Source organism: Protopterus annectens, chromosome 3.part0 (assembly GCF_019279795.1).
Source record: "Protopterus annectens isolate FY-2018-M chromosome 3.part0, PAN1.0, whole genome shotgun sequence".
Lineage (NCBI taxonomy): Eukaryota > Metazoa > Chordata > Ceratodontiformes > Protopteridae > Protopterus > Protopterus annectens.
Genome location: NC_056731.1, coordinates 783,766,946 through 783,793,854, shown reverse-complemented (window position 1 = coordinate 783,793,854; position 26,909 = coordinate 783,766,946). Strand labels below are relative to the sequence as shown.

At 43.8% G+C, this 26,909-nt stretch overlaps 1 protein-coding gene across 2 annotated transcripts in view; it reads left to right on the top strand.

Moving 5' to 3' along the window:
- Positions 1-26,909, top strand: part of LOC122796554 (tubulin polymerization promoting protein) — a 739,680-nt gene that overhangs the window by 275,749 nt on the left and 437,022 nt on the right. Inside the window, exon 2 of one of the 2 annotated variants that reach the window (XM_044065128.1) lies at positions 14,172-14,515. In XM_044065128.1, coding sequence (XP_043921063.1) covers positions 14,175-14,515 — 341 coding nt within the window. In that variant the 5' untranslated portion in view covers positions 14,172-14,174. The remainder of the gene's footprint in view (positions 1-14,171; positions 14,516-26,909) is intronic. The other variant, XM_044065127.1, reaches the window with a different exon arrangement.

The following is a 26,909-nucleotide window of genomic DNA, read 5'->3' as shown; positions in this document are numbered from 1 at the left end:
GCAGCCTGTCGGAAGCCGATTTGGACCGTGTGATTGAGAAGGTTCATCCAGGCCCAAATGCAGATGGGAGTGCTCTTGCCTCCCCCCCCCCCTCAGGGGGGGGGGGAGCTCAATACCCTATTTTGCCCCGATAGCTCCTTCTCCGACACGCTTCCTGGGATCTGAGCATTCGGAGCCGGGCAGCGTCGGAGCAGGGGTCAGGTCGGCGCCGACAGTATCTGGTACTTTGGCACCGACTCTCCCCTCGAGCTTGCCAGATCCGAGCTCTCGGAGCCGTGCTCTGAGCTTCGGATCTGGGGGGTTTAGTGTGCCTTCGGCTCCATCCAGGTCGGAGCACACTGGCCTCTCGGATCCATTGGTCTCGGCGCTGGCTCCAGTCCGCCCTTCGGATCCTGGCGAGGGTCGGCTCTCAGATCCTACTGAGAGTGGCTCTGCCTTGGCATTCGAGGTGATGGAGAGGGCACTGTTGAGGGCATCCAGGCCCCCGCTCCCTGCTACGGCTCCATCCCGCACTCCCTCTCGATTGGTTCAGGCTTCCATCACTCGGCCTCAGGGACAGCCTGCTTTGATGTCTCGGGTCGTTCCACTGGAACAGGACGTTGCTGGTGAGTCCTTCTCGGACAGCCCCTCTGCGGATGTTCCTCACAAGCGAAGTGTAAGAGGAGGCATGTGGACTCCCCCGAGTCCTTAACAGAAGATACGGATTTGGATGACGGGGAAGGCTCCCCAAGATCACCCCCTGAGGATGTCTCCTTTGGAGACGTCATGGAAATGCTTTGGATCGGGGGGGTGGTCTGCCTCCAAGGCTTCCTTTGACGAATCCGTGTTCCTGGAGGCGTTCGAAGCAGGCCCGTCTACCTCTTGGGTGTCCCCTCCGGCCGACCCTGTGGTGGACCTGATTACCACTAGGGCGTGGAAGGAGCCGGACACTCTGGAGCCAGTTCCCAAATGCCCCGATAAGATTCTGAGCCCCCCTTCGAAGAAGTCCCACTGGAGCAAGGGACCCCCGTAGATGCCATGTTGGTGGCGGCAGCCACCAAGAGGGAATTAGCTCAGGAGAGCCCCTCTGTGCATCCACCGAGCAAAGAGTCCCGCTCGATGGATCGGCTAGGGAAGGCAGGTCTTTAGTTCAGCGACCTTCTCAGTAAGGTCCCTGAACTACATGGCACATGACATTAGGATGCAGCGAGACCTTATCAAAGAGTACGCTGCTTCCCCCCCGGAGTCCTTGTCAGCGGAAGACAAGCAGTTGTATTCCACTCGCATGGCCACTCTAAGATCAATATCTCTATGCGGCTTTTATCCCATGCCACAGAGGGAGCCGCTAGAGCCAGCGGTGCAGGCCTAGTCATGAGACGTCAGACCTGGCTCCGACACTGTGACTTCGCGGAACCCTTCAAGGCGTCATTTGCGAATGCCCCGTTTGATGGTTCTGATTATTTGGCAAGACCGTTCGCGAGAATTTAGTCCAGAGCGAAAAAGACGGTAAGACGCTGTCTGCCATCGGAGTCCGCTTCTCTGCTCCCAAGAGGTCCTTCTCCAAGAACCAAAAGGGACAGAAGATGATGTGGTTCCGGAAATCGCAGCATTCCCAACCTGCTGCAGACAACCAGTCCTTCCATGGCAGAGGAGGACAGGGAGGACGCCACCCTAGAGGCAGAGGGGGCCTGAAAAATTTGGTGTCCAGAGAATCCTTCTCTGATCGGGCCATGCAGCAACCCTGAAGGGTGGCCCGACTGCTCCACTCTGGAGGCAGTCGGGGGGCATTTCTCGAGGCACCTGGCAGATTGGGAGTTCATCACAACGGATCGCTGGGTGCTTCGCATCATATCCAGAGGTTACCACATTCCCCTGTATCATGTCCCCAAAATCAGAAACCTCCCCGTTGTACCACCCGATCAGAGGGAGGTAGCAGCTGCAGAGATTCGGCAGCTCCTAGAAAAAAGAGCCATCCAACCCGTCCCACCAGGCCAGTTCGGATTAGGGTTTTACTCAAGGTTCTTTTTGGTGCCAAAAAAGACGGGGGACTTAAGGGCAATTCTCGACCTTTGTTCTTTGAACCTGTTAGTAACCAAACAAAAATTCCAGATGGTCACCCTCCAATCCATCCTCCCCCTTCTGCGGGAGAACAACTGGATGTGCTCAGTAGACCTCAAGGATGCGTACTACCACATTCGGATGGACAGACGATCCAGGAGATTTCTCCGCTTCCGGCTGGGAGCCAGTCACTACCAGTTCAGGGTCCTTCCCTTTGGTCTCACCACAGCCCCCAGGGTGTTTACCAAAGTATTAGCAGTGATAGCGGCCCACCTGAGACTCCAGGGAATACAGGTTTTTCCATACCTGGACGACTGGCTCCTGACCACCCCAACAAGGCATCTACTCTGCTCAGCCAGGGACTGCTTCCTTCAACTTACCCCCTGGCTGGGCATCACTATCAACATGGACAAGTCCTCTCTTGCGCCGACCCAGGTGATAGAGTTCATAGGGGCTAAAGTAGACACGAGGTACCTTCTAGCATTCCTGACTGCAGAACGACTGCAAAGCCTGAGGCTTCATGTGCGGGCCATCCTCCAATTAGAAGCTCCACCAGCAAAGGTGGTCCTGAGGGCTCTAGGCTCCATGGCGGCCGCAATCACTCTTCTGCCATTAGCTCGTCTCACCATGAGGGTCCTGCAGTGGACCCTTCAAGTCCAGTGGTCCTTTCTACACTACCCCCTAAGCCATCCTATTCCCCTCAACAGGGCTTGCAGGAAGGCTCTCTTGTGGTGGCTCCACTCCCCGGACCTCCATAAGGGCTGTCCCTTCTCCACGCCTCTCCCCCTTGCCACGGTGACCACGGACGCCTCTCGCCTCTGGTGGGGGGGGCATTGCTCAGGCAGGACGGTCCAAGGCACGTGGAACGACATAGAATCCTCTTTGCATATCAATGTTCTGGAGATGAGGGCGGTGCTCTTGGCGTTGCAGGCACTACACAACCTTCTTCCTGTAGGAACTATTGCGATACAGACGGACATGTCAGTTGTCTGGTACATCAACAAACAGGGGGGAACCAGGTCCTATCCTCTCTGTCGAGAGGCCATGAGAGTGTGGGAATGGGCGATTTCCACCAACCGCTTTCTTATTGCAACGCACATTCCGGGACGGTCCAACATACTAGCAGACAGACTCAGCCGCACTATCCTTTCACCTTACGAGTGGTCTCTCAATCCCCAGGTAGCGAAGCGGATTTTTGCCATGTGGGGGCAACCCTGTTGCGATCTCTTCACCTCTCCCTCAAATACGAAATGCAACAGCTACTTCGCTCTAATTCCCCCCTTCGGGGAATTCCCGAGAGACGCTCTGGTGCATGCTTGGCCTCCCGGTCTGCTTTATGCGTATCCTCCTCTACCCCTGATGCTGAAACTCATACAGAAAGCCAGTCGGTTGGGGAGCAGAATGATCCTCATTGCCCCATTCTGGCCTCGTCAAACGTGGTTCCCTTACCTGTGGTCTCACCTGGTGAATCCTCCTTGGATTCTGGATCCCCTACCGGATCTAATATCTCACCCACTAGGTCTCCCGACTCTGAATCTGGACAGCCTAAAGCTGACAGCTTGGCTGCTCTAGTTCCACTCCTAGTCAGGACTCCCGGTATCTCTTCCCTAGTTAAAGCCATACTAGTAGCGGCACACAAACCTTCCACTAGAAGGGTCTGTCGCACTAAGTGGAAGCGTTTCTCCATCTGGGCGGAGCATCATAATTTAGATCCCTTCACAGCACCGTTGCCGACTGTGTTGGAGTTCCTTACAGGTCTTTTTCATCAGGGGGCTAGCTGCTCAACGGTCAAGGTTCAACTAGCAGCTATTTCTCATTACCATGTGGGACATGAATCAGGGCCTTTGATCACGGCAAAATTGTGCAAAACCTTTCTCAAGGGTACCTTCTTGCTCAGACCCCCTATCAAAGACATTGTACCCCCTTGGGATTTATCACTAGTCTTACAGGCCTTGACAGCTCCCCCTTTTGAACCTGCCGCTTCGGTTGATCTTAAGTACTTCTCCTGGAAAACTGCATTCCTGGTTGCTATTACTTCAGCGAAAAGAGTTTCTGAGCTTCAGGCCCTTTGTGCAAAACCCCCGTACTTGACCTTCCACCAGGATAGAGTATACCTCAGGACCAATCCCTCATTTCTTCCTAAGGTGGCCTCAGAGGCGAATATCAATCAATCTATTAACCTCCCTGTCTTCTTTCCTAAGTATCAAAACAAATGAGAATACAAATTGCATTCGTTAGATGTGCACAGACAACTGCGCTTCTACATTCATAGGACGGCTGGTCATAGACAATCTGACCAGTTGTTCATCTCCTTTGCCAATTTTAACTTAGGCAAACCTGTTTCTAAAGTCACTCTGTCACGATGGATATCACAGTGCATTCTCTTAGCCTACAAAACGTCTGGAAGGCCCGCACCTCAGGCAGTACGTGCGCATTCTACTCGTTCTATGTCTACCTCTGTTGCCTTTAGGTCTAGAGTATCGTTGGATGATATTTGCTCTGCAGCCACTTGGTCCTCATCCCATACTTTTATCAACCATTATAAGCTGGATATTATCTCCAGAGGTAGAGCATCTTTTGGCTCCGCAGTGCTCCGGAACATCCTTCCATGAAGGCCGCCCAAGATCTAGGTAGCTGGGGACTCTGTCCCAAAGGTTGCTGACAAATGAAGTTCCTACTTCAGATTAAGAAGTTATGTACTCACCATAACATTCCATCTGAGTAGGTATCTTCATTTGTCTGCAACCATCCCCCCCTCCTTCCCCCTGACCTTCGGATTTTAGTTCTGGATGTCCCTTCCTTAGTTCCTTCGGGATGTATCTAGCCTGTTAGCTGCTTATATATGGGCAAACTTGATCTGAGGTCAGTCAGGGTTAGCAGGGTGTTATGGGTAAGGGGAGGAGCTGGGAGCTCGGATCTATTAGCTGTGAAATAAGTTGCCGGCTCGGATCCGATACCCAAAGGTTGCAGACAAATGAAGATACCTACTCAGATGGAACGTTATGGTGAGTACATAACTTCTTATTTAACGCCCCCGATGACATTCCTTCCTACTTTCTAAAGATAGCTATCGCCTTACCCATCTGCATTCTAATAAATTGGTCAATCCAGCTTTGGAAAAATGCCTTTATTATTCCCATTCACAAGGGCGGCAACAATAACGTACCTAATTTTCTACCCATCGCCATCTTATCCCCATCTCTAAACTCCTCGAAAAATGCATGCACCTACAACTTTTACCCTATCTCATAGATAACCACCTTCTAACCCCCATATAACATGGATTCAGACCTGGCCACAGCACTACCATTGCTCTCCTCTCCTTCCTTGAAACAGTTAACAAAGCCCTTGACTACGGCTGTATTGTGTCTACCCTCCTGCTAGACTTATCTAAGGCCTTTGATACTATCTCTCACAACCTTCTCCTAACTAAACTCTTTAATCTAAGTCTATCCCTCTCCTCTATCAACTGGTTTACCAGTTACCGCTCTAATCGGCAACAAGCAGGCAAGTGGAAAAAAAGCCACCTCCTCATTCCTTAATACTCCTACAGGTGTACCCCAAGGCTACATATTAGGCCCTCTTCTGTTCAATGTTTTCATAGGTTAGTACTAGGCTAACTGCCCTTGCGAGCCATTTTAAGCCTAGCCAGTTATCCCCTGTGAGATTCAAACCCTGTACCTTGTGTTTGTAAAGCAAACACCTTAACCATTAGGCCACCCTCATTTCACCATACCATTCCTAATGCAAAACTCATCCAATATGCAGATGATTCAACAATCCTCTGTTCTGCCACCTCTACCTCCACTCTCGTAAAATTAACCCAAGATGCCTTTGCTTCCACTGAACAATGGATGTTAGATAATCACCTAGCACTCAATGCATCAAAAACTAAACTTATGATATTTACCCCTTCTAAAACCACCACCACAGATAGACTCATTCTCCATCACTAGTCATAATACATCTCTCAAAACAGTATCAGATGAAAAGTACTAGGTGTCCTTTTTGATGATCAGCTTAAGTTTGAAATCCACCTACAAACAAATATAAAAACAAAACACCAGAAACTTGGTATGCTCTGTCGCTACAATCACTTCCTTACTCCCTCAACCAAGTTTGTTCTCTGTCACATACCTCATCCCATCTCTACTATATGGTGCCCTACTTCTTACTAACCTACAATCTTCTCTCAAGACAAAACTCTGTTCCTGTTTCAACAAAATTTCCAAGTTTGCTACAGGCTACAGATACTCCTCCCACCACTGCACTGCCCTTCACAAACTAAACTGGTTAGAGTTGCCCAGCTCTCTTACCTACATTCAACTCACCCATGCTCACAAACTCAACTTTAATCCCTCCCTCTGCCCCTACCTTCAAAATGCACCTACCTGATAGACTTCTAAGATCCAGTAACCAGAATCTGATTGAATTACACAAGCCTGCTCGCCCACCAAGCAAACATCTTCTATCCTTCTTAGCACGTCTTTGGAACTAGCTGCAACCTCTCATCTGTACCACCAACAGTCACTCTACCTTCTAAACCTTGCTTCATTCGCATCTAATATCCCTCTGGGAATGTTTCTGCTCACACCCCACATAACTCCCTTAGCAACACACCCCTTGTTCTCTCTTCTTGCTTCCTCTACCTCTCCCTTTCCCACCTTACACTAAACTATCAACCTCCTTCTTTACTCTCTTCTTCTCCTACTTTTCCCTCTCTGCTCACTCCTCCCCTGTCTCACTTCCCTACTAAAACGCTCATAGGTTATATATGTATTTCTTGCCTCTACTATTATATTTCTACAGTAGGAACGAATATATTTGTAAATATTTACTAATGGCTTTTTATAATTTTATAATCTCTCTTTTTGCATTTTACTAAACTGTACTTTTAAATACCATGTTTTGTATCTGTACGTCTGTATTACTATATTACTAATAATTTGTTTACTGTGTACATTATCTTTATGGAGCTTTTCTCCTCAGGACTCCATTGAAAATGGGCTGCTCTTGGCCAAATGGACCATCCTGCCAAACAAACTGCAAATAAATAAAATTATAAATAAATCCTCTAAAGCAGACAGGACAGAAGGAATGGGTGTAAGGTCTGGAAAATCCTTCTGTAACAACTCCTAGTATTTTCTGAGAGACAGAGAAACCTAAGCGTTCTCCCACTGAAAACATTGGGACATCTAGCAATAGTCTCAGTGAAAGAGAACCTCCCACAGGAAGAGTCAGAAACTGAGCTCTCCTCTGAGTCTGAATGAGAAACAAAATCCTGGAGTCATCCCTCTTTCTTGTACCAGAAATTACATTACAAGAAAGATCAATAGTCTGAATTAAATCCTGAGCCAGTCCCAGTAAATTCCTATCCAAAAACTTGAGATACATGTTTGGTTTTTGTTTTCTTTTTGACAGTAATAATGGGGCCAGCCATATTTATAATGGCAGTAGTGGCTTCCCAGGGATGGGGGGCAGCATTCTGACATAAATACCTTTCCCAGGGCCGACAAAAGTGGCTGCTCTTTGTCCACTGAGCGGAGTCCAACAGCCACAGAGGTCATAGCTAAACTTGCTCTGTAGTAGTAGCTGTAGGTGCTACATGAGAGGGATCTAGGGTAAAGGATGAGTAGTCGGAGGTACAACAAATGGTCATGGCAGAGTCACCCACCTGTGGATGAGGCAAATTGGTAGCCTGTTGTGGTGGCAAAGACTGTTTGCTTAACTTTTTTTTTTTGGGGGGGGGGGGGCTGGAAGAAGGACTGACAATCTGCTCCATGGTCAAACTGAAATGGTGCCTCTTACCTGGAGAAGACATGCAGCAAATACCGGTAAACTATCAGTCTACACAATTCAGAAAAAAAAATTCAGTAAAAACACTTTCATAGGTTCTAGTCTAGTATGTGTACTAGGCTAATGGTCCTGGAGCCTTGACAAGCCTAGCCAATAGAAGTGCCCTGGCATCGTGCCACCCAACATTAGTTCCCAGAACCTCTGTCAAGTAGAACCACTGGAGTGATCCCCAGGGTGAACTTTCTATTAACCATCCACTCATCAAGATTTCTGTTGAAGAGGGACAACGAGGTGCTCTGCTTGGCATGTATGGAAAGTCTGTTCCAGAGCATGGGCAGTCTCTGGGTGAGGAACCTGTCTCTCCAGCATGTTCAGGTTGAGGTCTTTGGAGCGTGTGGTGCAGAGGGATTGGGATTTCTTTAGATGTAGCATTTCTGACTAAGCTGGGTCAGACATGGTTTTGTAAGTCAAGCAGAGATTGCCTCTAAGTAGGAGATATGAGACTGAGAACAGCTGGAGTCTTTTGAGTCTGTCCTTGTAGGGCATGTGTTTTATGCCTAGGATCCTCTTCATGAGGTACTTCTGTGGCCTGTCCAGCTGTTGCAGGTGTCTGTTGAGGTACATGCCAAATGGGGCATTATACTCTATGATTGGTCTAATGAGGGAAGAGTACAGAGAGATGATGACCTCTTTCTTCCTGGATGCAAAACCCTTGGTAATGAGCTGTGCCACATAGAAGGACTTTCTGACCACAGCGGCAATGTGATGGTCGAAGGAGAGGTTGCTATCAACCTGCGTCCCCAGATCACTTATAACGCCTTCAGTGTTAAGTGGGCTCCCATCGATGTGGTAATTAGTGGGAGCTGAGTTTTTACCAAAGGGGATGACTACTCATTTTTTGGCATTAAGCTTAAGGCCATGGTTTTGACATCAGTCATTGGTCTCACTGAGGCCTTTCTGTAGGATGTCTGCATCACTTGGGGAGTTAATGGCTTCCAGCTTGCAGTCATTTGTGAACTTGGTCAGCCAGAGTCCCTTTGTGTTGGCCTGGACTTCTGAGAAGTAGATGCCGAACAGGAGAGGACCCAGGACTGATCCCTATGGACATCCACTCATGACTGGTCGACAGTCTCACTTGGAGTCCGCTACTTTCACACTGTGTGTTCTGTCTGTGAGCCAATTTGCAATCCACCTAGTGATATAAGGGTTGATGCCTAGTTTGATGAGTTTATCAATAATTCCTGAGTGAGGAATGATATCAAAGTCCTTGGCCAGATTGAGGCCTTACCTTCATCCACAGCCCTGGTGACTGACTCAGTCAAACAGGTTGAGCAGGCATGATCTCCTTTTCACAAAGCCAAGTTGCGTGGGGTCTAGACTTTGGAGATTTCTTGTTTAGCTAATGTCGATGTTGGATGACAGAGACTGAAAGCTGAATGTCCTCTACGAGTGTTCTTCCCTGATCATCTTGGCCCATTATTTGACTTTATTTGGGTCAGTAGGAGGACTTGGTTTAACAAAAGACATACCTAGGTAGATAAAATACTGAATAGCAGGTGTCTGTGCATGTCACTAGTCACCAAATACAGAAAGAAAATTGCAATTTAGTGACAGAAGAGTCTACACTCAGTCACAGATGATCAGTGCAGCAAAGTATGCCCAAGGACAACGTTCCTATGATATGAAGGACTTCTGTTACTAGATTGGTTGAAGCCAATAATAAAGAAATAATACATCAACCTCTGCTTTGAGAGCTTAAGCCATGCACTGTTTGCAAAAGAAAAAGTGAATTAAATGGATATTATAACACAACACTATAAAAACACATGCTAGTTAGTTGTGAGCATTCTGAGATAATAGAGTAATCTAAAAATAACAGGAAGTTAGGAAGGTCTACGAATTAAGTGGTAACTTGAGAAGTTCAGACCCATGATAATCTTGGCTACTAGTTCCACCCAGTAATCCCAGCATGCTAGGAAGAAACCAGGAATGCCGTAGCAATGCTCCAAATCCAAACATCCCAAGAAATCAGAATCTAGAAGACACCATACAGGCTAGCAATGCCTGTACAAACATGCCATGGATGTTGCTGGCGTTTAATACAACAGATGTGCAGTAACAGCATTGCCACTGAGATTATAAACAATTTCTGTAACAAAAGTCTAAGGAGCAGCAAGCACTGTATCCCAGATCACTGGAAAACACAAAAATCAAGGGAATACACAGCCATATCACTGCAGAACATTTCAAACCCCACACCACCCCACCTCCCTGTAGATAAACTAAAGTGCAGTCATTCACCACAAAGCAGACCTCACATATTTCTTCCTGTCAAATCATCCATGAAATAGCATGTGTCTTTCGGCTTTTCCCGGTTAGGGGTCGCCACAGTGGAACTCCGGTCCGCTAATGTTTGGTAGTGGATTTTTATGTACTGGGTTACCAGCCCTGACGCACAACCTTCAATGAAGGCATGCCCCATTCACGTATGCCTCCACACAGAAGACGTTCTAGCTAAGAACGGGACAACGTCTTGCTATGAGGCGACAGTGCTAGCGCAGCACCACCACTGCAGTTCATGCATGAAATAGCATACAATCCCTAAATCTTCAAAGCAGACTGGAACACAGTTCTTTTCTTTCTCAGAATGGACCATGAGATTATTTTCTAAATTAGCAAACTTTCTTAATGTGAGCACATGGGACAGAAGCACTACTCTAAACAGTAGCTTCAATGAAGGCAACCTACTGGTCAACTATAACAGTAATAAAACATTGCATACAGTACAATCTGCTGGTAGCTGTCAGCATGCTGTGGAATGTTTGTATGTTTTTATGAAATAGTCAGAGGGTACATTGTTAAGCTTTAACTGTTTAATCACTTTTTTATTTCTCCCAATTTTTTGGGTTTCTAATACTGTGATGGGAATGGACCCCAATCTTAAGTCAAAGTACGTTTAAAGTCCATGAAATTAGTATTGTTTCAATCTTTGATGTCAGCCAAAAGTGCTCTTCGCAGCACTTGCAGTGTGCCCAGTAATGACTCCATCTGCAATTCATGCAGGGTTACATGGACTGGTACCATGTCTAAATACAATTGTAGATTCTTTTTTATAAGACCCGTTGCTCCAACTACTATTGGAATTGTCTGGGTATCTTTCTTCCACATTGCTCTCGTTTCTGCCTGCAGATCCTGATATTTTATGACTGTGTCTGTACACAAAACACTGTAGTCACTGAGTGTAGCGATTTCTATGATCAATGCTACTTTTGTCATTTTTTCTTAGACCACTATACCCGGTTTTATAGCATCTATCTTTTGAACTGTTGGTAATGGGTGATCCCATGTGATGTAAACTTCATCATTTTCTGTGATGCTTTGTGGCTCCTGTTTCCAGTGTTTTTCAGCCACTTCAGTACCATAATGTTTGCACAATCCCCAGTGCAACAGTCTTGCCACATTATTATGCCTTTCAGTATATAGTCCTTTTGCCATTAGTGTGTCACAACCAGCAACAAGGTGTGCAACTCTTTCCAATTTGGTTTTACAAAACCTACATTTGTCTGTTTCTCCCACATGTTCAATGGACTTTGTAAACCAATGTGTATGTAGCCCACTCTCTTGGGCTGCCAATATTAACCTTTCATCTCTTGGTTTGAATTCGCCTCCCCTTAACCATTCCTGCATTCATTTTTGGTGAACATGAGGTTCTTCCAGAAGTTTTCTATACTTGCAGCTGTATTTATGCTTTTTCCACATTTCTTGCCTTCTCATCTGGTCCTTCAGCTTATATTATTTCTCTTGTTTTTTTTATCACATTCAGTTGCTGCCTGATTTTTAACTACTTCTGCTTTGATTTCCATTCCTGCTTGACGCCGATATGTTTCTGCTAAATTAAGCAGAGAAGTCATCTTAGATTTATTCTCCTCGTGTTTCAAAACTTTCACTACATTCGGGACTATTGAGGTCAGCAGATATGTTTGGAGTCCCACAATTGCAGATCTATACATGTAATCAATTTCAAGGAGGCCCATCCCTCCTTCGGAACGGTGAGTATGTAACCTTGGTATCCACTGATTTCTATAAATCATTTGGTGAGCATGAAGTATCCTCCTTGTTTTCTTATCTAATCTTTCATGTTTTGGGGCCAGTCAATCACTCCAAAACTGTATGTTAGGACAGGAAGAGCAAATTGGTTTATAACTTGGATTTTGTTCCTAGATGTCAACACAGTTTTCAGAATTAAAGTCTCCTAAAGTATTCCTTACTTTTATTCACATTTGTTCATGTTTTATTGTTGATCCTTCCTCATTTCCCAAGTATTTATACACTCCCTCTTTCTCAAGTTTTTTATATCACATTCTTGTCCAAAACTGATGTTTTCCTGGTGCTGCAGTTTTCCTGCTTTAAAGGTTGCTTTTGCACACTTATCAAGACCAAATGATATTCTTATATCATCTGAAAAAGTTTTGACAACCTGCAGCTGTCTTTTCAGTTCCTCATCTGATGAGCTATACAGTTTTAAATCATCAACAAAGTGAAGATTGGAAGTCGTTTTCTAGGCATCAAATTATAGCCGTGGCCTAAGCTGTTAAGTAAGCAGCTTAATGGGTTAATGGCAAGGCAGAATAGCAACAGTAACAAAGAATATCCCTCTTTGAATTTTTATCACTGAGATGATAATCTGTCCTTTATTATAAATTAATTGCAAATTTGTCTGCCACTGTTTCATGGTCACTGTAATATAGTGGATTAGTGTAGGGTGTATCTTGTATATTAAGTACTCTTTTTATCCATGAATGTGGGATACTATCAAATGTTTTTTTATAGTCAAGCCATGCCATACTTAAATTCTTCCCCTTTTTACAGTTCTCCAGTATGACTTTAACGACAAATTATCCTTTGTCCCATATGACTTTCTTATATTGCCCGTTTGTTCTACTGCCATAATTGAGTTTTCTTCTAAATGACTATAAACTCGTCAGCATCAATTCCTGTGTATAATTTATGCGTCATAGGAAGGCATATTATTGTTGTATAATTTTTAGGGTAACTTGCAGGTTCACTCTTAAGTAGGAGCATTGTTTTGCCTGTTAGCCAGGTTGATGTCTTTTCGGAGTGCGCATATAAATAGTTATTACTCATGGCTAAGTCTTTGTGCAGAGATGTTAATACTTTTAACCAAAAGTTAGGTACTGCATCTGGGCCTGGGGTTTTCTATTTATAGGCTTTTCTTAACTTTGTTTCAGTCTCGCTGGCTGTTACGTCATCCCATTTCATATCCTGTACATTTGAACTTATTTCTTTTATTTCTTCTATCCATTTAGAATCTTTATGTTCCACAGGATCTTCATGGATACTTTTCCAAAATGTATCTATTTCCTCTTTTTTGGCAGTCTTTCAATTCCGTTTACCTTGTTTCCCAATTTTCTCTAAAACTTTTTTGGGTCATCAATAAATTGCTTATTTTGTACTTTTTTTAATCACATTTGTGCATTTACTGCTGATAAAGTAGATGAGTAGAAGAACTGCACAAAGTTGTACTAGACCACATATTTTTAGGTTTGACTTGCATTCTGAATCCCAATATTTCAAATGCTTATTATTCCTTACAGCCAAACACAAGTCCCATAATGTAGAGACTGACTGGCCGAAAATCTGGCCTTACATATACTGAGTCCGAGACTGACATTCTCGGAGTATTATATTTTTCACAAAGTAAGGCAATCTCTTATTTGTATATATAAATTCTGGAGGTGTGGGTTGCAGGGCTCCCCATGTTGGAGCTTACAGAGGAGTTTGCCTCTTGCAGAAAAACAAGTTTAATGGATTAGTGCAATGTTAGATGTTCACTCTTCTACATTTTCATTCTATTTTTTTTTGGCTTGTTAGGACTTAGTATTGTGAGTTCCAGCATTTCAGTAGGGAGCTGTAAGGGACTCTGGGCATATGCATTTTAAGGTGGATGTCAGTGTTAAAACAGTAGACCTCTGGTGTACTGAATATTAAAAAAATCTGTGAAGAGATTTGTACTTTTAGCATGCAGAGCTTTTGCTATGTAGCTGCTTTCTCTGTTCCCATAGTGAAATTCCCATATCTGTATAAAATGTAAATTTATTTTTTATTAGGGGCACACACTAGGCAGCCATCAACATGACACTGAAGTTAGCTTTAACCCCAGTAAAAAAAAAAAAAATCTCGATAAGCTTGTCATAAAAAAAGTATACAACAACAAAGTGTTCATATTTCTGTTTTTACAAAATAAATTTGGATCATTTTGGAATTTTCAAACTGATTCAACCAGTGATTGCACTGAACTTATTTTCTTTGTTTTTCAGCAGATGGCTGACAGCAAAGACAAGCCAGTGAAACCTAAAACAACTCCAGTCAAGTCGCCAAGCAAACCTGGCACACCTATTAAACTGAATAATCATGCAAAGGAGAGCAGCCCAAGAAGAAGGCCACCTTCTGTAACAAATGGTACACATGAAAAGGCAGGTGTAGCAGCTGAACTGAGTGCCCTGGAAGAAGCATTTAGAAAGTTTGCCATACATGGAGAAACTCGAAGTCTGGGACGGGAAATGAATGGGAAAAACTGGTCAAAGCTATGCAGAGACTGCTACGTAATAGATGGGAAAAATGTGACCACCACAGATGTAGATATTGTTTTCACAAAAGTCAAGTAGGTATTTCCCTTTACAGCAAATTATTGACTTAGGTTGTACAAAGCTTAAGTAATGAGCAACTGACTGCAAGTCTGTTAAATTTTATTTGGATTTGATGTGCCTAAATATTTTCACTTGTGAGTTACAATTTCAGACAACTTAATGGAAAGAGATGGTCTTAAAAATATGTAGTAGATCTGTGTGAAGAAAAGTATATTACAAGTATGAAGTGCATTTAATGTAGTCAATGCTGTTTCTAGTTCAGTTTGCATATATGGCCTCCTAATGGCGCTTCTGTGTGTGTACATGTATTCCTTTGACAGCTGATTAAGAAGAAAGAGGTATCCACATGTTTACATTTTTACTAAAGGGAGAGATGAGGCACCAGGGACTATAAAATGATGCCACTTAGATCTACGAACCATAATATGTACAATACTTGACAAATTGGAATTATTGAAAATTCACATTAGTTGCTGTTTTTTTATGTTCATTGTCTCCACTTTGATGTCACAGTTGTGCAAGCCACGTTTCACTGATTTTAGGTGTCCTCTTTTTCCAAATATTGTGATGCTGTAAAGAAGGATCTATATATATGGTTTGGGGCTGTCATGGTGAAGTCCCCTACAAGGGAGTTGCAAAGGTTTGCCTTCTTCAAAAAAAATGTTTTCATTGATTTTCTGACAGTTTTGGGGGTTGTTTCTTTTCATGAGGTTTAACTTGCCCATTATGTTTGCAGGGAGTTGTTTTGCAACTTTTAATAGCGGATCCATGGGATCTTTGTTTAGGATCCCTGAGAAACAAAGTATGATAAAGCACATGCAAAACACTATATTTTTCTTATTACATAAGGAATGTGCACTACTACAAGAACATGCAGAAGTTCTTTCTAGTACCGATAAAATAATTCGCATTTGGTTACAGCATAATTAAAATATGTATGGTAAAAAGCACATTCTTGGTACAGGGTAAGAGCACCTGTCTGTGTACAAACAGTCCAGGAATTACTGTCAGCCCTAATGTTGGAGGGTAAGTTGATAGGGAAGAAATTCAAGCATTCCTCTCCTTCTTTAATGGGAGGGATCATTTGTTTGCAGCAAATGACAGACCCTGGTGGAGACTGAAGGATTCATAGCAGGAAGTAACCAATTATGGGGAGGGTCTAACGGCAGATGTCTGCAGTGGTGCATGCATTTTGTATGTGTGTGTGCTGCTTACAATGATGTGTTTGCATTGCTGAGGGGCAATGTCAGTGGGCCAAAAAGAAAAAAATGACCACAGTGTGATAGGCCCTGGGACCAGCTTTCATTTCCATTCCCTCTCTATTAGTGGAAGTGATTGGGCATGTGGGCAGTTGGTAAGGGTCCTATAAAATTCAGACTATAAGAATAAAATTTTTAAAATGTTAGGTAAAACAATGCATGTGCAAGATTTGTATTGTCTGTAATGTTACTGCCTAGAATGCTTGAGTTCTTTGTATGCACATTTTTATTTTGCAGAACTTTTTTTTATCTGTCTTCCGCATTTCTGTGGCTTGTAATTGGCTTGTGTTAGAATTTTAGAAAATGGCCTATCAAGGACCAGGAATTGAAATGAATCATTTTCTTTTTGTCTGTGATCGAATGTAAAATAATTTCACTCTTGCACACAACAGTTATTGATCATCTCTGGAAGCATGCATGGATGAAACCTTGTCTCATTAGGTTTGTACAAGTTTGGACTGGTTCTTGGAGGTAACTTGCAAGTCATGTGCAAGTGATTCCAGTCAAAACCCTTGAGTAACATCCTGCCACATATATAAGAACAGAAAGATGCACACCTCAGATTATTCTGGTACGCTGTTAGCACACACTTCTAAAATAACTCTCTTAACTTGACTTGTCAACACCTCCGTCAGCTGGTTCTCTGGCTACCTCTCCAACAGACCTCCAGTCTGTTAAATGGATTAGTTCCTACTCATCCTTCCTACCTGCCAAAACAGGTGGTACCCAGGGTTCCGTGCTACAGCCATTGCTTTTCAACATATTTACCAACAACCTACACTTTGCCAAAATATATGGATGACTCCACTAGTCACCCAAGAGTCATTTTCACCAGTTGAAGGTTGGCTCAATAATTCGCAGCTTCTGTTCAATCAAAAAAAAAGCTGCTGCTATTGCTATTCCTCCCAAAATCCCTTACACGCCTCAGTCAAAATTTCTCATGATAGCACACGCATAGAAGCCATTCCTCTTGCCAGGCTACTAGGTGTGATAGTTGATGATAACTTGAAATTGTCATTACATTTGCAACAGGTTATGACAAAACTCACCAGAAATTAGTGACACCTTACAGCACAAAAACATACTTAACAGATTTATCCAAGAAATGTCTGGCCTCTACACTCCTACTTCCCACTTTATGTATGGCTCTCCAGTAATGCTTACCTTCAAAATACACTAACCTTTATCTGAAATGAATCCAGCCATGTGACATAGAGGCAGAAAGCCCTGAAAATGACCCAGGTAATCTGAGTTTGAATAGTAACTCAGTTCTTGGAGGAGTCAGGCAGGAGAGGAGTGTGGGTGAACAGCTGATGATGTCCCTTCCACCTTTGGAGAAGGGAGAGATTACTTCCAGATGGCTGGTCATCACTATTCAAGCTGAAGCTTTCATGCCACTGAAGTGACCAAGACTCGCAGACGTAGTCTTGCTGATCCCATAATGGTAGCCCTCATTAGCACATAGACAGTAACATGTACATGCATAGGGAGGATGTAGGATGCTTTGCTGAGTTGCGGGAGTTCATGTCAGCCACTAAGGTAGGGTTAAGGCCTTCCTTAGAAGCACCCTAATTGCTGGGATTCATGTGAGACACAAGCCACCTATATGGCTGCCTGCATTACGGATCCTCTGGTTGGCTCTCACCCTCATTGTGGTGACACTGGTGAGGAAACAAATGTCTGCAGGATGAATAGTGGGAAGCTTGATGGTTTGAGGTCATGTATATCTAAAGGATCTTGATAAAAAAAAAATAGCTCTGTGAAACACACTGAGTAACTTTGCTTCTGTTATCTTGTCAGATGGTATCTCTGTTATCAAAAATGCTGTTTAATAATCCCTGTTGCCTCGCAGTTACTGGTAGTAACACCTTGAATTTCTGTCTGTTTAGGATCCCTGAGAAAAGTAAGGGCTTACCAATAACATGGAAGTCTAATTTTGACTACAGTAGTTATCTAGAACAGGCCTTTGTTCCTCTCTGCTCCCAGGGTTCATTGTCATGCAGATGGGCTCATTTTTAATCATTGTAACTGTCCATCTTTTTGTATGATTAGTATGGAATGAGGCATAAAACTATGCAAATCTAAACTATTTGAATTTATCTACTTACTTTTGTTTGTTCCCAGTTTACCACATACATTAGAGAATCATCTTTTTTTAATCCTCTAATAAGTGTATAATTTTTAATGGGTTATTATAGCAATAACCCACGCCTGGGTGTGGGTAATGCTGGATTTACCCACGGTTGGTGTGGTTTGGTCACGAGGGCGAAGCCCGAGTGGCCAAACAAAGCCAACCGTGGGTAAATCCAGCATTACCCACACCCAAGCATGGGTTATTGCTATTATACAATGACATTATTTAAGAAAAAAAATAATTACTTTTTTTAAATAATGGCATTGTATAATGCCTCCTTGCTGCCCTCCCGCAGCTGTCTGGTATTCTGCGGCAGTTCTGATGAACTGCGCATGCGTATGCCTACGCAGTACATCAGAACTGTGGGCAAAAGCAACGGAGAAAGCAAGATCTCCGTTGCTTTTTACAAACTGTTTTCGCTATGTTAAATGGGTTAACATAGCGAGACAGCTTTAAAAAAAGCAACAGAGAATCTCTGTTGCTTTTTTTAAAGCTGTCTCGGTATGTTAAACCCATTTAACATAGCGAGACAGTTTTGAAAAAAGCAACGGAGAAAGCAAGATCTCCATTGCTTTTTACAAACTGTCTCGCTATGTTAAAGGAGTTTAACATAGCGAGACAGCTTTAAAAAAGCAACGGAGAATTTCCATTGCTTTTTTTAAAGCTGTGTCGCTATGTTAAACCCGTTTAACATAGCGAAACAGTGTAAAAAAAGAATTATAGTAATGAAAAAAGTCTGGGCAACCGGACCTTTTTCCATTACTATAACTCTGATTTACAACGTGCACGCTGACCAATCAGCATGCACGTTTTTGAATATTAATGGGGGGCAGTTGTATAATTTGCCAGTTAACCTTCCAGGAGTACAATTCCATGTCATCTAACCTACTTGTGCTGTCATTTGAATCTCCTTTTAGTGTCTGTCCAATTTTTATAGTCACTGATCTGTGAATAACATTTACAGGAAACCCAACAATTCCACTAAGTTTTCTTCTATTGAGTATTTAGTTTATGCAGCAGCACATCAGTTATGTCTTTACTTTTCAGCAGCAACTTCATAGTAGTCTTAGTTAATTACATTGAAGTTGTCTGCTATTGGAGATTGTTTAACCTCTGAGGTAAGGGATTCTCTTACCCACTCCCATCCACCAAGTGGTGCAGTCTTGGAATTAATATGTTAGTGTCATAGCGGGTTGTGGAATACAGCGGTTCTTTCTTGCCTCCTATAAAAAGAAAAATCTGTTCCAGACAATGTTAAGATAACATTGATTTTTTTTTCCAGTGGTACAATGTTTGTGCCCATAAAATAGTGACAGGAGTCCCTTTTTCATATTTTAAATTTTAAATGCAATGCAAAATATGCTGTTATGTATCACACCTTAAAAAGTGTATACTTTATAAAAACAAAATACTCGTGATATCTAGCTGAATTTCTATAAAACTCTGCTTATGCATGCGGGGAGTCACTCAGCTGTACTAGAACCATATTGGCTGATTGAAGGTGTCTTGTATCACCTGCTGATTCCAAGAAAAAAGAACAACATGAAAGAGGAAGTAAAAAGGTACAGAGGAAAAAAAACTAGCAAGGCACAGTCCGTTGTAATGCCTCCCTTATTTGGCAGCTTCAAACTGTTCTGCAGTACATTACTTAGGTTCATGTGAAAATCTCAAACCCTCAAATTAACCGCAGTTATGAATATGATTGGGGGATGAGGAATCCATTCGTATGCTGCCATAGTAACTATTTGGTAGATCTATCCCATATAGTCTGTGGTCTTTTAACAGTCCATTGTTGAACAGGCAGGGGTACGTACTGTTTCAGATATAGTGAGAACAATTACACTCATACTCCTTTTCTACCCCAGCACTCACTGCATCCGCACACACACACACACACACACACACACACACACACACCTATCCCCTGTCCCGAACGGTTTCATTTTACATTAGAATCTACAAGTTCTCACTGTGTGTGACCCCCAGTGCTCCTCTTTCTTTTCTTCCGTCTTTCACATTCTACACTTCATTTTACTCTGAAGTCTTCATCCCATTTTATCATTTTACTCTAAAGTCTTCACCCCACTATTGCGTCCACAGATTTCTAGAATACCATCCTTATGCTTATGCAGATCTAGTCACCTCCATCTTGCCTTCCCCAGTTTGCCCTTTTTTTCTTTCCACTCCTGTCTAGACGTACTCCAACTCCATTATCTCTTGCACTGTCCCCAGTGTTTTTATTGTATTACTTCAATGATTTCACTCCCTCATTAATCGCCTTACAACTCTGTTATCCCCACTACCACTGATGGTCATACCTCTACTAATCTACTAGTTTCCTTATACACTGGAAGTCTGTTTTCTGGCTTCCCAGTCTTACCTAGAACCCTTTTTTTTTGTGTGCTATTGTGGTGAACCTTATGATTTCTTCCAAATTGTCAGCTTCTTACAGATCCTGTAGCCTATTCCACTCTATAACTCATGGAACCATACTTATCCTGCACCTCTCACACAACTTTTACCCATTCCTCTGTCTCCATCACCCCCTCTCATTTTTGTATTTGGAGCCAAATCTACACTCCCCATCTGTGGGATAGGATGGCCCCCATCCAGCATAGAGCATACTAAATTAAGTAATAATGTAAGCAAAGACCGTCTCCAAGTAAATACACATTGCCTCAGCAAAAAAAACGAGTTTACAACTTTTGATGATAGTTTTGTTCCGTAGCATTTTCCAAAGTTAAGTTGTGTGATGTAAGGCACTTTCAGTGGAAGGAATTGTAGATTTTGACCAGAGTAGTCTTGTGAAAAAAATGCATTGTTTTTTCATATAAAGGGAAAGTTCACACACCCACAAGTCTTACAGCTCTAAAATGCTACTGGGTGGATGTAGTGTAGCAGGTGTTGACAGATTACCTGTTGAGCATAACTTTAAAATGAACACAATAGAATCTATTAGGCTGTCTTTTGTCATAGTGAAGAAATAATTCTTTAGGCTATAAAACAGCTCTGAACCAGAAAGTGATTGCATTTTGTTTGAGAAAGAGATATAGCAGGTATCTATGTATATAGCTGCTACTTTTGTTTTCATGATATTCTGTTGAGTGATTTTTTTTTTTTTTCTGTTAGCAAGAAGTTTCTTTGGTAGTGAGAGATTTTAATGCCTTAAAATTTCAGAGAATAGTCTGGAATTTTGTAGATGTATGATGTGAAGTTGTTCAATCTTGCCGTTCATTCTTTACTGATGGGTTTGGAGCTGATCCATTGGCTCTGACATGGCCGTTAGCAAAGCTCAATGTTTACCAGTAGCTTGAGACCAAGCCCTTTATCCCATGATGCACTGCTGGAATTACCCCAGATCTAGTTTGCCGCGGCACGGATCTCAGGGGTTCCAGTTCGCTCAAGCCTTTTTTGACACACAATCACTATTTGCAAGTCTTTTTCAAAAACTTCTTATCTCTTCTAGATAATTACTTCTATATATAGCTCCTGTAGTTGTCCCTTTAGACCTATTCCCTTGGTGCTTCATAGTTTATCATATTTGTAGCGGCCTCGTGTTAGGCTTAGTTTTTCAGTGTGTGTGTGTTTCATTATATTACTATAGTTTTCATAGTGTGGATAGTGTGCTGTTATACATGTAGTAGAGTTGGCCTTCCTTTCCCAGGCCATTGTTAGTGTGTGTTTTGTATTACAGTTGAGCCTGAAGATAGATTTAACTTTTAGGCTGTATTATACTGTTGACCGTTTTTTCTTGGCCATTTGTTAAACAGTGTTGGTTTATTAGTGGTGTTATCTTGACTTTAGGATAGATTTTTCTTCTAGGTTGTTGTAGACTGTTTTTAGTCTGTATTTTGCTTAATATGTCTGAGGAAAAAGACAAGCACCCAAAGTCTGGTTTCAAAAAAATGTCCAGACTGCGGGCAAAAGATCTCTCACTGATGGGCATGTTCAGTGTGTGTATTGTTTGGGTGCGGTGCATTTGCAGGAGTCCTATAGCATTTGCCATTCCTTTTCCTCAAGGGTTCTTTTAGAGAGGAAAAGGAAGCTTGTGGATCAAGGTTTGCTGAAGCATCCTTTTACTGAAGCTTTGTCTGACCAGGATAGGGCCAGCAAGTCCTCTAAATCATCAAAATCATCTACTGATTCCAAGGCGTCTAAAAAGTCTACGAAAGTGGAGGATTCCGGGACTTCAGCTCCACAGCTGTCGGATCTGAGTATCTCTTCTTTTCGGAGCCGGACTACTGTCTTGGAGCCGGTATCTGAGACACCTGTATCTCCGCTACTCCATTCAGCACTTTCGGTGCACTCCTCTAGATCTTCTTTGGTGCAGAAGCAATTACGGGCACCAGGCCTTGCCAAATTGTTGGCGGTTCCAATCCCAGCGTTGGAACCAAAGACCACCATCCCGGATTTGACTGCTCCTCCTCCGAGCCGTACCAGATCTTCGGAGCTGGAGAGGGTCGACCTGCTGTTTGTGGAGCCTTTGGAGCCAAGACCTGCTCCGGTGTCATCAATTCCATCTACTCTGACATCCTCTGTGCCAACCAGGGACTCTAGGGGCCGACACTCTCCTGTCAGGTCCAGGGAGGATAGTCGTACCGACTTTTCCTCACGGGGCCTCGGCTCGGATGAGCTCGGCTCCTACCTCAGGCTCTGAGTCCACGGGCTCGGTGCGGGAAGGGATGGTGGTTCCCTCGGATCTGTTGACTCCTCCTCATCGGAGCCATGATGCTTTCGAAGCCATGAGGAGAGCCTTGTCCCCAAAGACATCCTCAACACCAGGTCTGGCCTCTTCTTCCCCCAAAGTGCCTGTGTTTGCCTCTGCCTCCATCGTCCAGGCCAAGCGTAGAGACCCTAAGCCTCAGGTAGCCCCACAGGGCGCCCCTTGCTCTTCCGAGACCTCCCCAGATGCTCCCACTGAGGAGGCCCCCAGGAAGAGATTGTGTAAGAGGAGACACTTGGACTCCCCACAGGAGTCTTTGACATCTGATACTGACTTGGATGAGTCAGAAGGGTCCCCCTGATCCCCTTCTGAGGATATTTCCTTTGCGGAGATACTCGAGATCCTTAGGCAGAGGCGTGATTGGTAATCCAAACTCCCTACTGAGGACGAGTCAGTTCTCCTGTCCTGAAGACTTTCGGGTCTCAACCTTTCACGTCTTGGGTGTCTCTGCCCTTCGATGAGCTCATGCAGCTAGTCTCTCGAAGGGCATTTGAGTCATTGGAGTCCATGGAACCTGTCCCTCGGAGGCCCAACAAGTTCATTTCTGCCCCGTAGTTAAAGATGTTTTGCCCAAGGGTGTCCCTTTTGATGCCATGGTGGTGGTGGCGGCCACCAAGAAGGAAATGTCTGAGACTTCCTTGACGATCCATCTTCCTAACAGAGAGTCCAGGATCATGGCTCAATATCAATAGAACTGCCCAGCTTAATTCAATTCAATCAACTCTTAATAGCGCACAAAATTTTGTACCACCCTGAGGATACCCCCTCACTTAAAAATATTATTAAGCCATATAGCAACCTAAGATCCCTACGGTCAGCCAATAAACTGCTGGTCCAAACCCACAAAGCTAATAACTCTGCTGCTGAATCCCTGTTTGCCAACTTCATTGGCAAAACCTGGAATTTGTTGCCAAACTATATAACCCTACAATCCTCCAAAAGTCTCTTAAAAAAAAAACCGCAAACAGTATCTCAAAAGGTGAATTGGCTATGCCCATGTACCAGCCCTGATTAAGTTGTAAACTAAAAGCATATTCTGCAATTATCATAACTTGTAACTACACCAAGCTCTGCTTCCAATCTGATGTGTCTTACTTTTAATTGTCTGTCCATGAAAATTGTGAGTCCCTACTAGGGAACGCTACTAACCCATTGTGTATAATCACTTTGTTTTTATAATTGTTTGCTAACTTCTGTGTAATCTATGTAAGTTTGTCTGTGTGGAGCTTTTCTCCCCGGGCCTCCTCTGAAAATGGACATGTATCCAGTCAGACTATCCCAGTAAAAAAAATATAAAATAAAATAAATAAATAATAAATTAAATATGGGAAACGCATGTTTAGTTCAGCGACTTTTTTACACTCCGATCCCTGAACTATTTGACCCACTTCACCAGACTGCAAAGAGATCTCCTTAAAGAGTTGGGAGATGCTCTTCAGGGTACTGTAGCTGCAGGGACTTCTGACAAAGTTGTCGCCCAGCTCACTACCCTAAACTCCATCGTGAACTCGTCCATGTGTTTCATATCATATGCAGCTGATGGGACGAGTAGAACAGCAGGTACAGGAGTTGTGCTAAGACTGCATTCTTGGATGCACTTGTGTTCCTTCACGGAGCCCTTTAACTCTTCATTTGTCAACACCCCATTTGATGGCTCATCTCTCTTCATGCCCAAAGTGAAGGAAACTCTCACCAGGTGTGAAGAAGGGAAAGACTCTGTCTGCTGTCGGAGTCAATTTCTCCACCCCTACTCGGCCTTACCCCAAAGACAAACTGGGAGGGAAAATGTGGTTCCGAAAAGCCCAAGGAGCCTCTCAGGACAAACATGGTCAACCCCCCTCTAGGGGCAGCGGAGGGGGTAACAATGGAAGACGCCGCCCTCACAACAGAGGGGGTCCACAACATCAGGGTGACAGAGATCACTTCTCTGGTCAGCCCTATCAGTGCTCCTGAAGGGAGACCTGACTGTCCTGCTCTGGAGGCAGTTGAGGGTCGCTTGTCTTTATACCCAGACACCTGGCAAGATATAAGAAACGACAGCTGGGTACAAAGCATTATTTCCAGAGGGTATTTCATACCATTCTTCACCCAACCTATGCCCCCAAGGAGAATCCCGGACGTTCCACCCAGTTACAGGGAAGAAGCAACTATAGAGGTCAGCAAGTTGCTAGAAAAGTCCCAGCAGACCAAATAGGATCCGGAACTTACTCAAGATTCTTTTTGGTTCCAAAGAAGACAGGTGACTGGAGACCTATTTTGGACCTCAACAGACGCAAACAATTTGTAAAGAAAGAGAAGTTCCAGATGGTCTCACTTCAGTCAATACTTCCTTTTTTAGGGAAAGACATTTGGATGTGCTCGATAGATCTCAAGAATGCATACTATCACATAAAAATGGCCAGGCCATCCAGAGATCATCTGCGTTTCCGGCTGGGAGCCAGTCATCATCAGTTTCGAGGCTGCCCTTGGGTCTCACTACAGACCCCAGAGTGTTCACCAAATACATAGCAGTGGTCATGGCTCATCTGAGGCGTCTAGGATTCCAGGTGTTTCCGTACCTAGACAATTGGCTCCTTACCTCCACCACCAGGCGTCAACTTATTCAAGCAAGAGAATACACTATGACACTCTGCCATCACTTAGGCATTACAATCAACTCAGAAAAATCTGCCTTGTCGCCATCGCAGCATATTGTCTTTATAGGGGCAGAGTTAGACACTTCAGCCACCACTCGACGACTACTAACAGAGGGAGTTTTTCTCCTTCGCCAGCATGTCAACTCACTAGTGTCAAAGGACAGAGCACCAGCCGCAAAAGTCTTAAAAGTATTAGGTTTGATGGCTGCAGCGATCTTGGCCATACCATTAGCAAGGATGCATATGCGGATTCTTCAATGGCTGCTGTTCACCCAATGGTCCTATCAGGAACTTCCAATGAGTCATATGACTTTGATTACAAACTCTTGCAAGAGAGATCTCCAGTGGTGGTTGATGTCTCTTCATGTAACCATAGGACGTCCCTTTGTTCTACTCCCTCCAGTAGCCACTGTGACCAGAGACGCGTCCCTGATAGGGTTTGGGGGGGCATTTTCAGGGAATGACAGCCCAAGGCACATGGACGGATCAAGAATCACACCTGCATATCAATGTCCTGGAGATGAGAGCAATACTTCTGGTGTTGCAGTACTTTCCGGACTCTCTTCCTCTAGGGATGATTGCAATTCAGACAGACAGCATGTCAGTAGTTTGGTATTTGAACAAGCAAGGTGGGACCAAGTCTTACCTCCTTTGCTGAAAAGCCCTCAGAGTTTGGCAGTGAGCTGTCTCCTCCCAGCGCTTTCTGTTGGCAACGCACATCCCGGGCAGATCCAACGTGATAGTAGACAAACTGAGCAGGGCAGTTTTGTTGCCACACAAGTGGTTCCTCAAACAAGAGATTGCGGACAGGATTTTCCACAAATGGGGCCAGCCTTGTTGCGATCTATTTGCCAGTCACGTCAACACGAAATGCAGAAGCTTCTTTGCCCTGATTCCCCCTTCCGGGACAACCCCCGAGAGATGCACTCTTACTCTCCTCTATGCTTTCCCTCCAATCCCTCTGTACCCAGACTTCTACAGAAAGCAGTGTTGCTGGGAAGGACCATCATCCTCATAGCCCCACATTGGCCTCGGCAGATTTGGTTCCCATTCCTTCTTCATCATCTATTGGAGGATCCATGGATTCTGGATCCAGTTCCAGACCTTTTGACACATCCGTCGGGGGACCTCCATCCCTCATTGCAGTCACTGAAGCTCACAGCTTGGCTGCTGCAGTTCCCATCATAGCCAGGCTTCATGATTTGTCTGAGACAAGACAGATCCTCTTGTCTTCTCATAAGCCGGCCACCAGGAGGCTATATCTTAGTAAGTGGAAGAGATTTTCCATATGGGTTTCTAAACAGAACATTGATCCTTATCAAGCCCCTTTGCCATTAATTTTAGAATTCTTGACTATGATTTTTAATGAAGGAGCTGCAGCTGCTACTGTTTGGGTCCAGTCGGCTGCTATATCTAATTTTCATCTCTGACTGGACGGGCTAAACATAATGTCCCACAAGTTGTCTAAGGCCTTTCTCAAAGGAACCTTCCACATGAGGCCTCCAGTGAAAACTCCTTATTCTCCTTGGAATCTAAACTTTATGCTGTCTCATATAATTCTTCCCCCATTTGAACCAGCATCATCTTGTGATCTCAAATTTTTATTATGGAAAACTGTATTTCTGCTGGCTATTACTTCTGCCCGCAGTGTGTCAG